This window comes from Hyla sarda, chromosome 4 (genome assembly GCF_029499605.1).
Source record: "Hyla sarda isolate aHylSar1 chromosome 4, aHylSar1.hap1, whole genome shotgun sequence".
NCBI classification, from domain to species: domain Eukaryota; kingdom Metazoa; phylum Chordata; class Amphibia; order Anura; family Hylidae; genus Hyla; species Hyla sarda.
In genome coordinates, this window is record NC_079192.1 from 311,455,470 (window position 1) to 311,476,780 (window position 21,311).

General features: G+C 43.3%; 1 protein-coding gene across 3 annotated transcripts in view; it reads left to right on the forward strand.

Annotated features, from left to right (window-relative positions):
• The first annotated feature begins 442 nt into the window (after positions 1–442).
• The window catches only part of CPEB4 (cytoplasmic polyadenylation element binding protein 4), a 96,643-nt gene continuing 75,774 nt past the window's right edge, over positions 443–21,311 (forward strand). For 2 of the 3 annotated variants that reach the window (XM_056574852.1, XM_056574854.1), the window contains exons 1-2: positions 443–901; positions 991–2,311. In XM_056574852.1, the coding sequence (XP_056430827.1) occupies positions 1,199–2,311 (1,113 nt within the window). In that variant the 5' untranslated portion in view covers positions 443–901; positions 991–1,198. Of the gene's footprint in view, positions 2,312–21,311 lie in introns of all 3 variants that reach the window. The other variant, XM_056574853.1, reaches the window with a different exon arrangement.

Below are 21,311 nucleotides of genomic sequence, written 5' to 3' on the forward strand. Positions count from 1 at the left end.
CTAGAACAACCAGGGTGCCTGCAGCTGTTGCAAAACTACACCTCATCAGGGCATGATGGGAGTTTGTGCCCTAAAACATGATACAGTATTCTAATAAAAGCCTTATGGAAGGAAAGTCACCTATATAAAGGTCTAGGCTACAGGTGAGGTAAATATAGCTCTGCACCATATGCAGATCTTTCTATGTGTGTTTGTACAGTACACAGAACCCTGCACCCTGCATGGCTCTAATACATATCCTGCCTATCAGCAGCAGACAACACCCAATCCTCCTCTGCTTGACCTCAATATAAACGCCGCACACCACCCTCAGCAGTGACCTTACTGGGCGGAGTTAGTACAAAGCGACCTTCATGGGAGGATGCGTGAAGCTCCGCCTTCTTGGACGCCACCACGTGATCCGTGCGTCACGGCACGCTTTGACCTTCTAAGGCGTGGTTTAGGTAAAGTCGCCGGTCAGGCACGGCTGTGATCCCGCCCTCGCCCAGCCATTGGCCGAGGCTAAGCCGAGAGGGGTGGTGGTTCGCTCTGTGTCTCCCGAGTACGCGAACCGGAAGCGCCTCTTGCTCCAGCTGGTTGTCATTTCTGTGTGTGCTCGGTCCTGACTAGAAGGACGGGGAGGAGCAGCGGAGACGGACAGAGACGCACCTAGAGGGAGCCTAATCCCCCTCCCCGAGACCGACACAGAGACCCCCCCAATCCCCCTACCTCCTTCTTCTTCCCTCAGACTGTCCTCCGCTCGTTTCTGTCACACCGGGGCCGAGCTGTCACCGGGGCGGGGGAGCAGAGCCAACCATATGCTGTAATGTCACAGAGAGGCGAGCTGCAGCGCTAGGCACGTCGTGTGAAGAGATCGCCTGTGAGGAGAAAGAGGCTGTCACCGGAGCGCTGGCTTCATGAGGTAACTGGGGGTCGTGGGTGAGGGTGGTGGGATCCTTATACACAGACGTCATCTTACTGAGCTGTGTCTTCTCTGTGACTGATGGGCAGGGAGCTGAGAGGAGGAGGACAGACCGAGAAGATCATCAGGCCCCTGCTCTCCATGGACTGAAGCACAGCCAGACTTCACTCAACCAAAGATCCAAAGGGTAGACCCCAGCCCGTCCCCTCCCAGGATCACCACTAGAAGGGCCTCATAGAAGCACAGCAGAAGAGACCCCATCACCGCCGTTGTCTTTGCTCCTGTCTTTCGGAATAAATGGGGGATTACGGGTTCGGAGTGCTGGTGCAGAATAACACCGGGAACAAGTCGGCTTTCCCCGTCAGATTTCACCCGCATCTGCAGCCCCCTCACCACCATCAGAACGCCACCCCTAGCCCCGCAGCTTTCATCAACAACACCGCCGCCAATGGCAGCAGCGCCAGTTCGGCTTGGCTCTTTCCCGCCCCGGCCGCCCATAACATTCAGGATGAGATTCTGGGCTCTGACAAATCCAAGTCTCAACAGGAACAGCAAGAGTCTCTGGAAAAACAGCAGCTTTCCCCTAGCCAAAACCAGGAAGCGGGGATCCTCCCCGACTCCGAGAAGGTAAAAGCCGAGGAGAACCAAGGAGACAGCTCATCGGAAAACGGAAAGGAAAAAATAAGAATAGAGTCTCCCGTCTTGACGGGTTTTGATTACCAAGAGGCGTCGGGGCTGGGGTCTTCTAACCAGACCCTGACTTCTTCTGCTTCCCCCCTGACGGGTTTCAGTAATTGGTCGGCTGCTATTGCCCCTTCTTCTAACACTATGATCAATGAGGATGCCAGTTTCTTTCACCAGGGAGGGGTCACAGCTGCTTCGGCAAATAATGGTGCTTTGCTGTTCCAAAATTTCCCACACCACGTCAGCCCTGGCTTCGGAGGTAGCTTCTCTCCACAGATCGGACCCATGTCTCAACATCACCCCCACCACCCACATTTTCAGCATCATCACAACCAACACCAACAGCAAAGGAGGTCCCCTGCCAGCCCCCACCCACCCCCTTTCCCCCACAGAAATGCTGCTTTTAACCAACTACCCCATTTGGCCAACAATCTTAATAAACCCCCCTCCCCGTGGAGCAGCTACCAAAGCCCATCCCCTACACCATCCTCTTCATGGAGCCCAGGCGGTAGTGGGTACGGAGGATGGGGTGGCTCCCAAGGTAGGGACCACCGCCGAGGACTTAATGGAGGAATAACACCCTTGAATTCAATCTCTCCCTTAAAGAAGAATTTTGGGAATAACCACATCCAGTTGCAGAAGTACGCCAGGCCCAACTCTGCCTTTGCACAAAAATCTTGGATAGAAGACAGCTTGAACCGAGCCGACAACATCTTTCCTTTTGCGGTGAGGATATATATGTGTTGTGTGTCTGGAAACGTTGGGTACCATAAATTGGGAGGAAAAATAGAAATTTCATTAAACATTTAGTTTCTAGCGACCAGATTTAGCATTGAAGGTTTGACCGTATCAGAGCCACCATGTTTAGTGAGGTCTTCCAGCCCCAACAAGGATGACACTGCAGTTGTGTCCACAAGGAACACTGATTATTTATAGCAGGATAGACTGGACATAGGGGGCTTCCTCAAGCTGGGATAGGAGGTCTTGGGTAGCATTTAATGTCACAGATGCCATCAATTGATACCTGATCCTGAATGTTCACATCTATAATCCAGGAGAGATCCATGTTAGAGCTGGAATGAATTTACATAATAGACAAGCCTTGAAGGGGGAGGATGCTCTGCACCACTGTGGGCTGCACTTGCCGTCACTGCATTTACTGCTGTCTTTATTGATGGTTCTGAGCCGTGCAGGTATAGGCAGCAACCAGCAGGTTTGCCTCTCACGTTTCTATTCGGGTCCCTATGTGCCAGTCAGCACTGGCGATATCGATAGTTGCGTCATGCTTGACCTTGAAGTATTGCAGCAGAGCCCCAGTCCTTGTTCATCCCTCAGCAGTTGTGCCATTTGGTGATGGGCTCTGTAACATTGCAGATACCACATCAGCTCCTGGCACCGGCCTATAGCTAGAGTCCCTGTAAAAATAGACAAGGGATCCTTATTGTTTCCAAAACAAACGTTGCGGCTGCAGATTTTCAGGTCAGCTGATAATGCATCTCTCGACGTGATACATTCTAATGGTAGTTATTTTTATCCGTGGTATGCAGCCTCCAAGAATGTGCCTAGCACTGCTGACGGCATTCCTCCACTTTTCATGCCATACGTGTATTGTGATGGATCTAGACATTGTACACACCGGCTGCACAGCCAGCTCTGCTGCATCCTTGTGTAGGCCATAGCAGCTAAAATGGATTGTTCAGTAACAAGTTCACTTTAAAACGTGTTTGGCAAAAGGGTCGTGGTAAATAGTCACTGTCCCCTACATCAGAGGATGGGGCACAAATCCTGTTACAGCACAGTGTATTACTGCATTCTGGTGCCGGCAGCAGCTGTTATTTTTTTCCTCCACTATCACCGTGCTGATACCTGCATGCATACACAGTGATTGTATTCTATACACCTAATGAATAGCCAGATTCTCTTATAAATCAAGCCATTTCTGGAGGCAGCAGGTGAAGACTGAGGCGTCGTATCAGTGACCTTATTAAGACGTGACCCCGCAGTCTCTGGTGGAGGTATTTTCTGCAGTAATACTCAGAATCCATTTCTGATGCCTGCAATCAATGCTCAGAAGCCTTGGTAGATAATGGGTTACCGTTACTACTAGATTACTAGGTAGACTCCTGGATGATGGCAAGTGATGATTTTTTATCCCCCCCTGCCCCAAGTCCATTACTTCTTACAGTGTATTTATTGTAATGTGTGAAGTCTCATTATTCATGGCATAACCCTTTTTTTATTTTAATTTTTTTAGTCTATTTAATATTTACTAAGTGATTTCACAAAGTTGATCCCATGGCCCTTCAGTTATAGTTATGTTCTTTACCTTACAGATGTTACTAAATTGTGGCAGCTTTGGGCTGATACTATTGAACTGGTATGACATTATGTTGCACTTGGTTAAGCCATCCGCTCTTGCTTGCCCTTTGCCTTCAGCATAATTTTTCCACTGCAGTATTGATGGTGAATCATGTGAGATCACATACTGGAGTCTCCACTGCAGTATCCACACAGGGAGAATGTCCCATGATCAGATTTACTTCTCATAACTACTACATAAATACATTGGAAAAGCAGTTTACATTCCTATTCCATTGGTATATTCTAGTGTAAGCATTCACATAGGCAAGCTAGTTGCAAATCGTGGTTGCTACTCAGGCCGTTGAGTGGCACCATTTACAAGAAATGTATCTGACCAGGAAATTAAAACATATATAATTTTTTTTTTTTTTCTGTACATAATTATAGGGGCATCCATCTTGTCTGAGATCAACATAACAGCATTTAGAGAGATGATTTACAGCTGCTCCGTGGACCATAATAACCTGTACTGACTTATTGACTTATAAAAAAAAGAGCGTTCTGGGCATGCTATGTGACCTGCACAGAGAGGAGGAGGAGGGGGGGGGGGGCTGCGGACTATGACCATCCCCTATTGTGAATGATAAATCCTGTATATGTATGTATGCGTGTGTGTATATATAGATATATATATAGATATAGATATAGATATATATATAGATATAGATATATAGATATATAGATATATAGATATATAGATATATATAGATATATATAGATATATATATATATATATATATATATATATATATATATATATATATATATATATATATATATATAATATATATAGAGAGAGAGAGAGAGAGATGTACATTTCTATGGTAATCAGTCTGCTGAGAAGAGATCTCTAAACATGTAGTGTTTGTCTATTGCTAGGCATAGTGGCCAGAGTAAAAGCTGCAGCTTTTAGGATGTTTTTTTTTATTTTAGATTTTGATATGGAAAATGAAAAAAAAAAAAGACTAATCTCTAATCACTAATCTCAGGCAAATATGGATTATCTGGCATGGATTTGCCAGATCAAAAAACCCTGCATGCAATGTTTTTTGATCTGGCACCTGTACACTGGATGGCATAAATTCCGGCTGAATGGGAACAAGGCCTTAGTTGTCTGTGGTGAGTAAGCATGGCTGCCATCAGAAATCATGGGGCCCCTTACACAGCTCAAGACCTGGGCCCCCAGTGGCCCGCCCTGCAGTCTTATTGCACCAGTATATAAGTGGAAAATATTGCCACCATACATATTACCATCACACTGTTACTGATCAATTCTGTATTCTAATACCAATCATACCTTTTTGTACAAAAATCATCATGCATAAAATTCTCCTATTCTGACCTCTATAACTTAAAATATATTTTTTTATGGTTGTCAAAAATACAGAATTTTGGACTTCGGTATTTTTTTTACGCTTACGCCATTGACCGTGTGCTTTAATTAAAGTAATATTAGTTTAAACATTTATGCAGACGGCGATAACGTGTGTGTGTGTGTGTGTATAATATATATATATATATTAGGGATCGACCGATTATCGGTATGGCCGATATTATCGGCCGATAATCACGATTTTGGGCATTGTCGGTATCGGCAATTTTCTTGCCGATAAGCCGATAATGCACCGCCCCCACCGCACCGCCACCGCACCGCGTCGCACCCCCCACCGTGATCCTAGGCGGTATACCGGTATGGATTTTTTCCCATACCGCTATACCGGTCGGGCCCCTCCCCCACCCTCCGAGTGAATAAAAAAATTAAACTTACCCGTAATGGGGGTGGTCCAGGCCATCCTTCCTTCATGTAGTGTCCGGGGGCGTTCCGGGTGGAGGGTGGTCCGGTCCGGTCCAGGCTGTCCTTCTCCCACGGTCTTCTTCTCCACTCCGGGCAGGCTCCGGCCTAGTACGCTGCATAGACGCCGCTACGCCGTGACGTGAGGTGCGTCGCTGCGCACGGGCGTCACTGCGCAGCGACGTCTATGCAGCGTACTAGGCCGGAGCCTGCCCGGAGTGGAGAAGAGGCCCGCCGGAGAAGGACAGCCCGGACCGGACCACCCTCCACCCGGAACGCCCCCGGACACTACAGGAACGATGGATGGATGGCCCGGAGCACCCTGGCAGGTAGGGAAGAGAAGCGGGTGGTGGTGGTGGTGGCGGCCTATGGCCCCACAAAAGCCACTGCAGATCATTGATTTAAAGCGCCCGCTTTAAATCAATGATCTGCAGCGGTGTCGCAGGGGGTTAAATAGCCGATAACTTATACCCGAATATCGGTATAAGTTATCGGCTATCGGCCCTAACCTGCACCGATTATCGGTATCGGCCCTAAAAAACCGATATCGGTCGATCCCTAATATATATATACGCACACACACAAATTTTTTTTGAAAAGGGGGGTGATTCGCACTTTTATTATGGAACGGGCTTATTCACATTTGCTACAATTTCCTGCATTTAGACGCTGTGATAAACTTTGATCACAGGATCTAAAGGGTTAATGCCGGACATCACCGATCAGGCAGATGTCTGGCATTAGCTGTGGGTCCTGGTTGCTGAGAGCAGATGGGACCTACCGGGTATAAACCACACTAAGCTCCTGAGTGTTCTTCTAAAGTGCTTGAAACTGCGTCCTTAAGTGGATGCATTAAAATTTATATTTTGGTCAGTTGGTATTGCTTCATATAGTTTGGTTAGGTCCTTCTGTTAATAGGGGAAACTATTCACAGACTGGCATACCCAAACTATATAAACAGGCTTTTATTAACAGAGGGGCCTACCTGCACTATATGGGGGCAACTATTAACAGGGGGGCCTACCCAAACTATAAGTTAGCTCAGCGGAGCTGTTCAGGACTGCCGCGGTGAAATAGAGGCATCCCGAACAGCTGAGAGGACAGTGGGAAGTGCCTTACCGTGCTCCTCGCTGTCCGATCAGCGTTTGATTGCTCCAAGCCTGGGATCCAGGCTTGAGCAATCAAGTGCAAATAACACTGATCAATGCTATGCTATGGCATAGCAGTAATCACTGTGTGCAATGTTATAGACCCCTATGGGGGCTATAAAATTGTGGGGAAAAAAAGTTAATCAACATGATTTAACCCCTTCCCTAATAAAAGTTTGAATTCCCCCCCCCCCTTTCCCATAAAAAAAAAAAAACTGTGGAAATAAAAATAAACGTTGTATCGCTGCGTGCGTAAATGTCCAAACTATAACAATATATCGTTAATTAAACTGCACGGTCAATAGCGTACGCGTAAAAAAAAAATTAAAAGTCCAAACTAGCGTATTTTTGGTCACTTTATACCATGCAAAAATGAATAAAAAGTGATCAAAAAGTCCGATCAAAACAAAAATGGTACCGATAAAAACTTCAGATCACAGCCCCGTACGCAGAAAAAGAAAAAAATTATAGGGGTGAGAAGAGGAATTTTTTTTTTTCCAAGTAAAACAAAATCAAACCTATATAAGTAGGGTATCATTTTAATCGTATGGGCCTACAGAATAAAGATAAGGTGTCATGTTTACCGAATAATGCACTGTGTAGAAACGGAAGCCCCCAAAATTTACAAAATGGTGTTTATTTTTTTTTTGGGTTTTGCCATAGATTTTTGGGTTAAATGACTGTCATTACAAAGTAGAATTGGTGGCGCAAAAAAATAAGCCATCATATGGATTTTAGGTGCAAAATTGAAAGGCTTATGATTTTTAAAAGGTATGGAGGAAAAAACGAAAGTGCAAAAAACAGAAAAACGCTTGGTCCTTAAGGGGTTAAAGTAGGGATCAACCGATATGGTTTTTTTATTTTATTTTTTTTAGGGCCGATACCGATAATCTGTAAAGGTTAAAGCCGATAACTGGAATATCGGTATAAGTTATCGGCTATTTCTTCTCCCGGTGTCCGCGCTACTTCTGGCTCCGGCGACGTCCTGCGCTGTCACTGTGTGCACTGACGGTGACGTCACGTTGAGGACGTCACTCGTCATTGCGCAGCGCACAGCGTAACACAGGATGCCACAGGAGCCAGAAGTAGCGCAGGCCCCGAGTACAGGTAATTAAAAAACCGGGGTTGGGGGAGGCAATGGGGCAGCGGTGGCGGTCTCTGGCCGTTGCGGTGGGGGGGATTATTGCATTATCGACAAGGTAATTGCCGATAACGTCCAAAATCGTGAATATTGGCCGATCCCTAGGTTAAAGTAGTTGGGCCCTGGATGCTATGTCATTGGCCTGCTAAGCTAGCCTTTTGTGATGACAGCGGACCTTCTCCACCGTGTACTCAGCACAAGATGAAAAGTGACATTGCTTTGTCAGCAAACTGGCCAATGTGAAAACTATAATTATCAGTTAAGTAAGGAAAAGGGAGTCACTCACCGGTCTAGTGGTCAAACGGCTTCTTTATTTCAAAGGTGCAGAGAACACAGGGTGCAGACACGGACAATGCTTAGGCTGCTTTCACACTATAAAATTCATCCGTTTTAAAGATCCGTTTTATATTCTGTTAGGAAAACCCTGAAAATCGTCCGTTAAACGGCCATTACAAAATCCCATATGGCTGTTAGAAAATCCCATTGTAGTCTGTGATTTTGACATTATCCGTTTTAACCCGTTAATAATAACGGACATTATTTTGTGACGGGAGAATAAATGGAAGAAATAGTGCATGTACTATTTCTCCCATTTCTTCCATTCATTCTCCCGTCACAAAATAACATCCATTATTAATAATGGGCTATAACAAGTTAATATTGATAATGTTAAAAACCCATTGACCACAATGGGATTTTCTAACAGCCGATTTTCATGGTTTTCGTAACGGAACATCAAAGGGATCTTTAAAATGGATTAATTTTATAGTGTGAATACAGCCTTATGGGACGCCGCAAGTCAGCAACATGTTGGGTAACAGCTGTTTGCGCCTGCGACTCGTGGCGTACCCTAAGCCTTGTCCGTGTCTACACCTTGTATTCTCTGCACCTTTGAAATAAAGAAGCCGTTTGACCACTAGTCCGGTGAGTGACTCCCTTTTCCTTACCTGTTATTTATGGAACTGTGCTCCGGGGCAGCGGGCTATGGTCTAGGACCTGCAGTCAGGAGCTCTACGTTGTGTACAAGTTTAGTTGACCGTGAGAGGTTCTGTGTGGAGTGAGGATTTGTTGGGGTACAAGTGCTGACTACTATCTATTCACTTGGCAAAAACTATAATATTGCTGGATTTTGTTTAGGAAATTTGTTTAGTGCAAATTCCTGGGCTAGACAGAGTGAAGAAAAGCTGTGTCATGATCCTACTACGCCCATAATCCATTAGATGGGATTTCCAGCTTTGTTTAGGTGTAGTTTGATACTATTTCATCATTAGCTTTTTGCATTTAACCAAGCTTTCTCACTTTTCCACCTAAGATACTCCCTGCTATATCTAATAAAAGTACATGCATACTTTTCAGCCTATTACTAATGCATGCAGAAAAACAAGTTAATGCAGTTGTCTATTGACAGTGGCAAAACTTGTTCACATCAAAAAGCCATTAGTCAGCAAGTCTAGTATCTGGGAGGGATTTAAGATTAAGATGTGTTGGGAAATAAAGTTATGATGTACTATTAAAGTGATTGCAGAATAATCTCTGGAGGGTTGAATTGCCTTCATAACATCATTACCACATAGGACACAAATCCGTGGACTTCTCTAAATATAAAGACCTTTTTTAACCCCTTAAGGACTCAGACCATTTTGGCCTTAACCTGTTAAGGACCAAGGGCATACCTGTATGCCCTGAGTCCGCTCCCATTCTATAACCCCGGGTCATAGCAGGTCGGGGCGGGACCCTTGGCTAATAGCGAGCGGCACTGATCGTGGTGCCGCGCGCTATTAACCCTTTAGATGCGGCGTTCAAGGTTGAACGCCGCGTCTAATGTGAAAGTAAATAATTGCCGGTTAGCTCAGGGGGCTGTTCGGGAGGTCCGCGGCAAAATCGCAGCATGCCGAACAGCTGTGACACAGCAGGAAGGGTCCCTTACCTTGCCTCCTGGTGTCCGATCGCCGAATGACTGCTCAGTGCCTGAGATCTAGGCATGAGCAGTCAAGCGGCAGAATCGTTGATCAATGGTTTCCTATGAGAAACCATTGATCAATGTAAAAGATCAGTGTGTGCAGTGTTCTAGCCCCCTAAGGGAGCTATAACACTGCAAAAAAAAAAAAAAAAAAAAAAAAAAAAAAAAAAAAAAAAAAGGGAATAAAGATCATTTAACCCCTTCCCTAATAAGTTTGAATCACCCCCCCCCTTTACCATTAAAAAAAAAGAGTAAATAAAAAAAATGTGGTATTGCCGTGTGCGGAAGTGTCCGCATTATAAAAATATATTGTTAATTAAACAGCACGGTCAATGGTGTACGGGCAAAAAAATTCCGAAGTCCAACAGCGTATTTTTGGTCACTTTTTATATCAAGAAAAAATGAATAAAAAGTGATCAACAAGTCCAATCAATACAAAAGGGGTACCGCTAAAAGCTTCTGATCAAAAATGAGCCCTCATACTGCCCCGTACGCGGAAAAATAAAAAAGTTATAGAGGTCAGAAGATGACAATTTTAAACGTATAAATTTTCTTGCATGTAGTTATGATTTTTTTCAGAAGTACGACAAAATCAAACCTATATAAGTAGGGTATCATTTTAATCGTATGGACCTACAGAATAAAGAGAAGGTGTCATTTTTACCATTTTTTTTTTCTTCAATTTTGTCTCACAATGATTTTTTTTTTTTCCCGTTTCGCCGTAGATTTTTGGGTAAAATGACTGATGTCATTACAAAGTAGAATTGGTGGCGCAAAAAATAAGCCATAATATGGATTTTTAGGTGCAATTGAAAGTTATGATTTTTTTAAAGGTAAGGAGGAAAAAATGAGAGTGCGAAAACGGAAAAAACCCTGGTCCTTAAGGGGTTTTCTTTGTTTTTTCCTCCTCAAGAATCATAACTCTCTTTTATATGTTCATCCACAGACTAGTATGAGGGCTTGTTTTTTGCGCAACCAGTTGTCCGTTGTAATGCCATCACTCACTTTTTTATTTTTCCGTATAAGCGGCGGTATGAGGGCTCATTTTTTTGTGCCGTGATCTGTACTTTTTATTGATACTATATTTGCATATATAAAACTTTTAATACATTTTTTAATAATATTTTTTGGGAATAAAATGTTATATAAAAAAAGCAATTTTGGCCTTTTTAATTTTTTTTTTATTGTTTACGTTCACGCCGTTCACTGTACAGTATAATTAAATGGGTACTGCCACCAAGCTTTTTTTGGGATATGTTGTAGTAGTTATGTACTACAACATATCTGTAATATATATCCATTATTTCTTTTTTTCTTTAAAATATTTTATTTTACATTTGAAAACCGGCCACTAGGGGCCTCCCTACTAGTGGGCGGCTGCAGCCTGACATGACGTAACAACTGAATTTAGACCGATGCCGGCCGGGCATTCGGTCCTAATTCAGTCGGCATGCGCTTGCTCCCTGCCTGTCAGACGGGCAGGAGCGAGCGCTGCGAAAATTGGCTCACTGGCCTCATGCACAGCCCGTCCCCGCCCCCGGCAGGGATATGTTGGACTGCGATGCTCCTATACTTCTCCTCCCTGGGTAGCACTTGATCTGCTAAACAATGAGAAGGAGACCCCTGAGCAGCCTGCCCTGCTATTGACCTCTCATGTATGCGTGCTCCTGACAGGAGCGCAGCATAGATGAGGTGAGGGTGGAAGTCGGCGTCCAGCAGGCGTCAGTGATGTCGCGCCTGCTGGGCAAGTTGGCTTCCGGCAGAGCTACAGCCGGCAGCAGAAGAAAAGACCTTTTATAGGTAGGAGACAATTTTTAAAAGGCAGGGAGGGGGTTAGGGATAGATTAGCAATAGGTAGGGACAGAAAAAAAAATTTAAGATGGTGGGAGCTACTCCTTTTTAACATTATATTTTAATAGTTTGGATGTTTATGCACGTGGCGATACCAAATATGCTTGACAATTTTTATTTTTTTTATTTTTTTTTTTTATATACACTTTTTGGGGGGTGAAATGGGGAAAATGGGACAGTTTACATTTTTATTGGGGAGGGGATTTTTCAAATTTTTTTAAAACTTTTCTTCTACTTTTATTTTTACACTTTAATAGTCCCCATAGGATTTGATTGCTCGCGGTTATGTATAGGACGTAAATGTATGTCCTGGTGCGTTAAGTACCACCTCACCGGGAATCACATTTACGTCCTGTGTCGTTAAATGTGGTTCAATGTTTTTGGCTCACATAGTAACTAGAAACTGACCACATTTTTCTTAATGCTTATGACCAGGGGTCTACTGAAGGCCTACAGGTAAAGATAGCATCTGTACATTAAATTTTATAAATATGTATACACAAACACACATATTTTTCTAGTATTTATATTGCAAATGATTCCTAAGGAGACTACTTTGTGATTTGTGCCTGAGGTCACATTCAGACATGGCGCATCTGCTATGGATTTTCGAAAAAAGGGAGTTTTTTTTTTTTTTTTGTATTCTGAGATTTTAAAATCTGCAGCATTCCTTATGTCATGGAACCATAGTGGATTTTTTAATGAAATTAAACTGCATGGCAAATCTGCAGCAATCTGATATGTCCTCCTTGTCTGCTCGTTGCCTAGGCTACTGTGTCTGGGCCTGTGACATCATTCCCCCTCTAAAGTCTCTTCAGTATAGGGCCAACCACTGCCACTGTCTCTGAATAAATCAGCACTGACTACTCCATTCAAAATTAGCCCTGGAGCCTTCTGGGAGACATTAAAGAGTACCTATCAGTAGGAAAAACTTTGACATGTCAAAAGTTTTGATCAATAGGTGTCTTGAGTATGTAGACCTACGCCGATCAGAAGATCAAGCCAGGAGAAGTCACGCTTCTAGACTTACACTAGCCAGGAGATAACTCACTGAGCGCAAACTTCTCCCTGCTTGTTCCCATGATGGATGAAGGTTTCCGATCAAAACTTTTGACATGTCAAGTTTTTCCTGATGGCAGTGGCAATTTAAGAGTGCACGTAGTGATCACATGACGCATATTTTCAGTTCAGCTGAGGTGACGTCACCAGAGCGCTGCTGCTGACATGAAGCTTCGCTCATATCAGAAGAACCCACCCACCTGAAAGCCAAAAAGTGTGAACAGGCTGGGCGCAGCACAAAGATATGTTAGGGAGGTAAAAAAAAAAAAAAAAAAAAAAAAAAACTTTTAAAGGTGGTCTCGAATGGAAACACTGTACTTATACTGATATGATCCAAATATTTTGGTCAGTGGATAATGGATGGGACATAATACACAAAATAAGATCAGTTTACATCTGTTTTTCAAGGACTTTCCATTGATTCCTCCATTGACTTAGTTATTTTTATTTTTTCAACAAATATCCAATTGTTGGTCCAGAATTAATGACTTGAATGTTTAATGTGCCACATATTGATTCCCACTTATAGATGAAGTAATGAATTGTATGAACCATACATTTAACAATGTTTAAAAACACAGCTCAAATATGGATGTCAGGTTTATTTTAAGACTTAAAGGGGTATTCCAGGATTTTTTTTTATTTGACTATGCTACAGGGGCTGTAAAGTTAGTGTAGTTCATATAATGTCTGTACCTAATGTGTGAAGGTTTTCTCACAATTCTTATGTAATTAATTTTTAACAGCATGCAAAATGACTGTTGTCTCAGATTATTCCCAGGTTGCAATGCGGCGGAGACCTGACTCACTAGTCAGCTGATGACAGGGAGCCTATCTGCTTCAATGGGTGGAGGGATCGCTTGGTGAGAGAGAGATCAATCTGCAACTAATGCAACAGCTGTAGGCACCCTAATTGAAAACCACAGGTCTTTTAAATGGATGCAGCTCATTAATGTTTCAATGGGTGGGGTGGCTGATGTTTGGGAGGGAGGAAAATGGAATTATGGGATTTGTAGTAAAAAAAGAAAAGTCAAACAGGAAATACAAGTTCATAAAAAGCTAGCCACAGTGTTATGGTAATCTCACAGCATAGCCATTTAGCCCCAAGACAAGCGCAGATCCTTCCTAAGCATGCCCATTACTGTCTGCCAGGTACGTACTAAAATCACCTGATGGTGGATAACCCCTTTAATTTGGGGAGGTGATAAAAACTGTCTGAAAGGAAAACTCTATTGCCCAATCTATTAACCAACCACATCTCTGATTACATTTTTCAAGGGCATAATTCAAAGTGAAAGCTGAGCTGTGGTTGGCTTGAGGCACACATTGGTTTCTTTTAATAGAGGTTTTTATTCAGTTTTTCTTCCTTGTTGTCTGGCTCTTCATCCATATTCAGGATATTCATTTTCTTTTTTCTTTTTTTTTTTTTTTTGTTTAAAAAAAAAATCCTTTCAAAAGCAGCACCACACCTGTCTTCAGGTTGTTGGGTGTGGTATTATAATTTGGCTACTTTCACTTCAATGGAACTGAGCTTCATTATCACACACAACCTGAGGACAGACGTGGCACTGTATTTGGAAGAAATAAACTGTTTTTCTAATCCTGGATAATCCTGTTTAAATGACCAAATCTGACAATTCAGGTTAACCCTCAGTCAAGAAAATCTGTGTAGGTGTGCAGATGTATGTCTGTTTGTTTACGGTAGTTTTGCACTTTACAGTACATATGTCAGTGTTCACTGGAAGTCAGTGACAGACTGGACAGGCAGATCTGATCCTTTTTCTTGCTGGATATGCTGACACAGGTATCTAGCAATGGGTAAAGGTGACCATACTTTTTGTTGTTGGTGTGTGTGTTTTTTATTTTACATTTTTTTTTTACAACTTAAATGGGCACTGTCATTAAACAGAATTTTTTATATTTAATTCCTTATGCCAATTAACTTTTGTAATACATACATGGAATGTAGAAAAAAGCAGAATGCGGCACAGTATACAAGGCAACTATGTAGTAAATGGACTTATCTGTTCCTGTAGTAGGAGCTTGGCGTTGCTCTTGGTCATAGGCGTAGTGATTTCCTTTCACATCCACAGGTGCACTGCTTGTAAAAAAAAAAGCAGTCCATGTAGATCCAGCACAAGAAAAAGAAAAGCTGCACCCCGGGATAACTTAAGGTAAAATCCAGGACTTTATTTAGTGTAGATTAACACATGGTAGTGGGAGGACAAAAATGCAGAAGGCAAAAAGGACGGGCAACAACTGTTTCGCCCAGGCAATGTGCTTCTAGAACCAGATCCCAGTGTGCCGCTTTTCTTTTTCTGGTGCTGGAACTTTTGTAATTGGCTTCCATTAAAAAAAAAATGTTTTGTTAGTTTTTTGCTGTATACTTCCTGCCACCAGGGGTCCCTCTTCTTGGCCAGAACACATTCCGTCTGGTCGAAATCTCAGATTTTGGTCTCCTGCATGTAATGTCAGGAGACCAAACTCAGGAAGTGTTTCTCTGCACTGAGCTTGATCGACAGCTGCAAACAGCCTTACTGAAAGCAGCTGCACAGACTAAAAGCTGCACAGAGCCTCACTGAAAGATACACAGACTGAAAGCTGCTGCACAGAGCTTGAGGTCTTCTATTCATCACAGCGCTGCAACAATGTCAGGGCGAAAGTGGTCCCCCAGCAGGCTTCAGTTATACCCACTTTCTTCTGCTGGAAGATTTTTACTATGTGAGCAAGAATAAAGGTATGATGCACAGCTTTTTAGAGCTCTAAAAAAAAAAATCTACGGGTGGGAGGGGTGTTAGGAGTAGTTAGAGAACATAGCCTGAGTTTGTTTAGAAAAGTTTTAGTGACAGATACTCTTTAACAGAGTAACCAGAAATTTCATGGGGGAGATTTATTAACCTGTGGAGAGGCAAAGTTGCCCGTTCCCCATGGCAACCAATCAGACTGCTTTTTACATTCTTAACAAGGCCTCTCCCCCATGATTTTGATGACCATGTTATAGGTTAATATCAGATGTTTGGACTTAAAACTACAGCACCTGGTGAAGACCCCAAAAATGGCAAGGTCATCTATTTTATTTATTTTTTATAAAAATCTGCTATTGGTCATCTCTGATACACTAGGTCATGTCATAGGAATATACCTGTGGCTCGATTGAGATAAATGTGTACACACTGCTGTGCAGAGTGTACATGTTTATGGTGGAATTGGAGAAATGCTGTGTGTGGCTAGTTTATACAGTATGTCAAATTTGTGCATGGTCTGTACACACCGACTGTTCTGCTCTATGCAAACACTGTGATGTGTTGACACAATAACTGGTGCAGTCATCCCGCTGTTTGCTTAGAGTGGGATTAGTAAATGCTGGATCCTGGATGATGCTTCTGTCAGTATGCTAGGCCACATTTAAAAATACTGAGGGGCATTTACTAAGGGGTTTAGTCATTTTTTTTCTGACTATTTTTGGCGCAAAATTTTCGCAATTGCGCCTACCCTATAAATTGTGCGACTTTCCCTAGGCAGGAGCTAGAAAGTCAATTTTTTTTCCCGCTTAATTTACTCAAGTTTTCAGTTTTTACTTGCAGTGGTCAGGAATTTATTAACTGAGACAGTCGCAGTTGCGCAATAAACTGTCGCAACGGCCGTAAAAATTGACTAAATTTACTCCAGCTCCAACATGGAGCAGGAAAAGCTACTGCCGCCCGGGCTCCGACATACTTTCTCCCCGCTAACCTCACTGCGCTACGGGACACTACAGTGATTTACATCCCCCCCCCTCCTCTCACCTGCCAGCGCCACACAACTTCCATCTGTCTGCTGTTGCAAGACTACAAGTCCCAGCATGCCCTTACAGTGAGGACACGCTGGGAGTTGTAGTCTTGTAGCAGCGGGAGCTGATCGGCGCGGGCGGGAGACAAGGGGGGGGGGGGTAGCGGGGAGGCCGTATGAGGAGCCCGGGCGGCTGCACTGTAATGTCAGCCCGGGCTCCTGCCCTGAGAGCCATAGGCTTTGGCTGTCAGGGCATGCTGGGTGTTGTAGTTTTGCAACAGCTGGAGGGCCACAGTTTGCAGACCACTGGTGTGTGGTCTGTAAACTGTAGTCCTCCAGCTGTTGCAAAACTAAACAGCTGAAGGGGACCGGCGAAAACGTTCACTTACCCTTCCGAGGCTCCAGCGACGATCGCTGACGGAGATCGTCTCGCGGCAGTGTCGTGCAGCGCTGGATCCTACGGAAGCCGGTAAGTTGCCCAAGCTTCCCAACCAGGGTGCCTCCAAATGTTGCAAGACTACAACTCCCAGCATGCCTGGACACCCTTTGGCTGTCCAGGCATGCTGGGAGTTGTAGTTTTGCAACAGCTTGAGGCACCCTTTTTGGGAAACACTGGCCTAAAACAGTGTTTCCCAACCAGGGTGCCTCCAGATGTTGCAAGACTACAACTCCCAGCATGCCTGGACAGCCTTTGACTGTCTAGGCATGCTGGGACTTGTAGTTTTGCAACATCTGGAGGCACCTTGGTTGGGAAACACTGGTTTAGGCCAGTGTTTCCCAACCAGGGTGCCTCCAGATGTTGCAAAACTACAAGTCCCAGGTTGGGAAACACTGTGCCCGGCCCCCGCCCCACCTTACTGTAAGGGCATGCTGGGAGTTGTAGTCCTGCAGCTGGGGGCAGGGGACAAGCTTGTCACTTGCCCACACATCTCCTGCACCACACAACTACAACTCCCAGCATGTCCTTACTGTAAGGGCATGCTGGCAGTTGTAGTGGTGCGGGGCGGGAGATGTGTGAGCAGGTGATAATAAATGTACTAACCAATTTTTTTTGTTTTCTTCTCATTTCAGATCCGTGTATCCTGTGGACTCCTTCGGATTCGGTGGACTACTTCGATGACCAGCGTTTTTCTTTGTTTGATTTTAATAAAATGGTTAACGAGTGCTTGTGGGGGAGTGTTTTTTGTAATAAAATTTTTTTAAAACCTGTTGTGTTTTTTTTCTTACTTTACTAGACAGGCTTAGTAGTGGAAGCTGTCTTATAGACAGAGTCCATTACTAACCTGGGCTTAGCGTTAGCCACAAAAACAGCTAGCGCTAGCCCCCTATTATTACCCCGGTACCCAACGCCACAGAGGTGCCGGGAAGAGCCGGTACCAACAGGCCTGGAGCGTCAAAAATTGCGCTCCTGGGCCTAGGCGGTAACAGGCTGGCGTTATTTAGGCTGGGGAGGGCCAGTAACAATGGTCCTCGCCCACCCTGGGAACGTCAAGCTGTTACTGTTTGGTTGGTATTTGTCTGAGAATGAAAATATGCGTTTTTTTTTTTTTTTTAAATAAATAATTAAATATATTAAAAAAAACGCATAGGGTCCCCCTATTTTTATTCTCAGCCAAATACCAACCAAACAGTAACAGCCTGACGTTACCAGGGTGGGCGAGGACCATTGTTACTGGCCCTCCCCAACCTAAATAACGCCAGCCTGTTACCGCCTAGGCCCAGGAGCGCCATTTTTGACGCTCCGGGCCTGTTGGTACCGGCTCTTCCCGGCACCCCTGTGGTGTTGGGTACCGGAGTAATAATTGGGGGTTAGCGCTAGCTGTTTTTGTGGCTAACGCTAAGCCCGGCTTAGTAATGGACTCAGTCTATAAGACAGCTTCCACTACTAAGCCTGTCTAGTAAAGTAAAATTTAAAAAAACAGGTTTAAAAAAAATTTTATTACAAAAAAACACTCCCCCACAAGCCCTCGTTAACCATTTTATTAACATCAAGCAAAGAAAAACGCTGGTCGTCGAAGTAGTCCACCGAATCCGAAGGAGTCCACAGGATACACGGATCTGTAGAAGAAGTAACCAAAAAAAAAAAAGTGTAAGTACATTTAGGGAGAAAAAAACTGTGTTAAAAAAATGTAATAAACACACACACACACACACACACTAAACGCCGTTTACCACTTCTGAGCCATGACTACAATTACTACAGTGATCCCTCAACTTACAATGGCCTCAACATACAGTAGTTTCAACATACAATGGTCTTTTCTGGACCATCGTAAGTTGAAACCAGACTCAACATACAATGCTACAGACAGTCCAGATCTGTGAAACGTGTCAATGGCTGGAAGAACCAACCAATCAAAATGGGCATTCACTGGTAAAACCCCTGTATTACTGAAGTGTATGCACTGACTGGTGTCAGGTATTACATGTTCTGTACACTTTACCTGTATCAGGGTTAGCTGCTCTTTTGGACACCAGGTGAGGGCGACTCCATTACTTGTTTGTGACATTGTGTGTACTGTACAGGACCCCTGAAGAAGCTCCTGTCCTCTACATAGACCAGTGTTTCCCAAGCAGGGTGGCCTCATCTTTTGCAAAACTACAACTCCCAGCATGCCCGGACAGCCTTTGGCTGTCCAGGCATGCTGGGAGTTATAGTTTTGCAACAGCTGGAGGCTCCCTGACATAGACAGTGATTTACAGCTCCCAGCAGATCTTTCTTTCTTTTATATGTAAGGATTTGCTTTATCTACCTATTTTTCTTTGTCACTTTTTCCTATTTTGGATGACATTTTGGTGCCTTTATAACCAATTACCACGTTTCCATAGAGTTATGGTCTCAACATACAATGGTTTCAACTTACAATGGTTTTCCTGGAACCAATTAATATTGTAACTTGAGGGACCACTGTAGTTATTGAATTATTTAGATGTGGTGAAAAAGCTAAAAAAAAACTCAAAAACAAAAGATCCAGAAGGAAACCAGCAGCCGAACCTATTCAGACAGCAGGAAAAAGGAACAGACAATTTTTTTCTACTACATGAAGTAAATTTCCCACTTTTGCCTATGTGTGCCAAATTTATTAATGCCGTGCAACAATTTAGTAAATTTGTCGCACAAAGTCAAAAATGAAGTAGAAAAAAACGGTAAAAACCAGACTACATAGTAAAAGATTAGTAAATGCCCCTCACTATTGGTGTGAACTGCATCAAATTAATGAAAAGGCCCATAAACTAATGGAAATCAGCCTTTATCTTCTAGGTCTGTCTGCTTATTGACTCTTGTTGCACAAAAAAAAAAAGTATACCTCTGTAATTCCCAACAAAGAAAGAAGCAGGTTATGCCCTCCATTACTTTAAAGGGGTACTCCAGTGGAAAACTTTTAAAATTAACTGGTGCCAGAAAGTTAAACAGATTTGTAAATTACTTCTATTAAAAAATCTTAATCCTTCCAGTACTTATTAGCGGCTGTATACTACAGAGGAAATTATTTTCTTTTTGTATTTATTTTCTGTTTGACCATAGTGCTCTCTGCTGACACCTCTGTCCATGTCAGGAACTGTCCAGAGCAGGAGCAAATGTTTGCTATGGGGATTTTCTCCTGCTCTGGACCGTTCATGACATGGAGGTGTCAGCAGAGAGCACTGTAGTCAGACAGAAAATAAATCCAAAAAGAAAAGAATTTTCTCTGTATTATACAGCAGCTAAGAAGTACTGGAAGGATTATGATTTTTTTTATAGAAGTAATTTACAAATCTGTTTAACTTTGTGGCATCAGTTGATTTAGAAAAAAAAAAAAAAGTTTTCCACCAGAGTACCCCTTTTCACTTTTACCAAAAGAAAAAGTGTATTGAGATGTAAATATGTTTTCAAAAAAGACCCTCCCCAGTTTTCCTGCATTATATATATTTTTGTATTTTGCTGGACATGTTATGAAAATGAAAAACAAGTGATACTTACCAATTCCAGTCTCCTGCAGCTCTCGTTGAAGCTCCTTCAATTTCCCGGCTGCTCGTCTCTTTTGCCTTGCTTCCAAGACCAGGCGTCTGAGCATGATGTCCAAACTCAGCCAGCCACTGCCCACAGTGGTGGCCTGTCTGAAACCAGAGACTGGCTAAGTCTGGCACCGGAGCTTAGGGAGGCTGGGGTGGGTAATTTATTATTTAAAAATCTATTACACCAGTATAGCCTTGTACAATCTGTACTTGCCCAAATAAAATTACACCCAATAAACCATTATACACATTCTGTACAGCCATTGTATGTTGGCTTTTCATCTAGTCTCACTCTGTAACCATAAGGAGTGTATGTAAAAAATTATAGCAAATTTGTGAAAATAAAATATTGATAAAGACTGTGTGAACAGAAGGTAAAAATGTCACATGCTGGGCAGACTATATGCTGCTATAGGAAACAGCAGTGGACTTGCTCCTAGCAGGCTAAAGCTTCTATCTACCAACCCGACCAATAAATTATACATATTGTAGTATGATCTGGTAATGGGATCACGTCTCCTGAGGTCACCGTACCTCAGCCACAAACACACAAGGAAATTCAGGCCACAACATATTCTACTATTAACATTGGTTGGTTTCATTTACCAGTTTGCTTTAGTGTGGTTTTAGAGGAACGTAATTTGGGCACT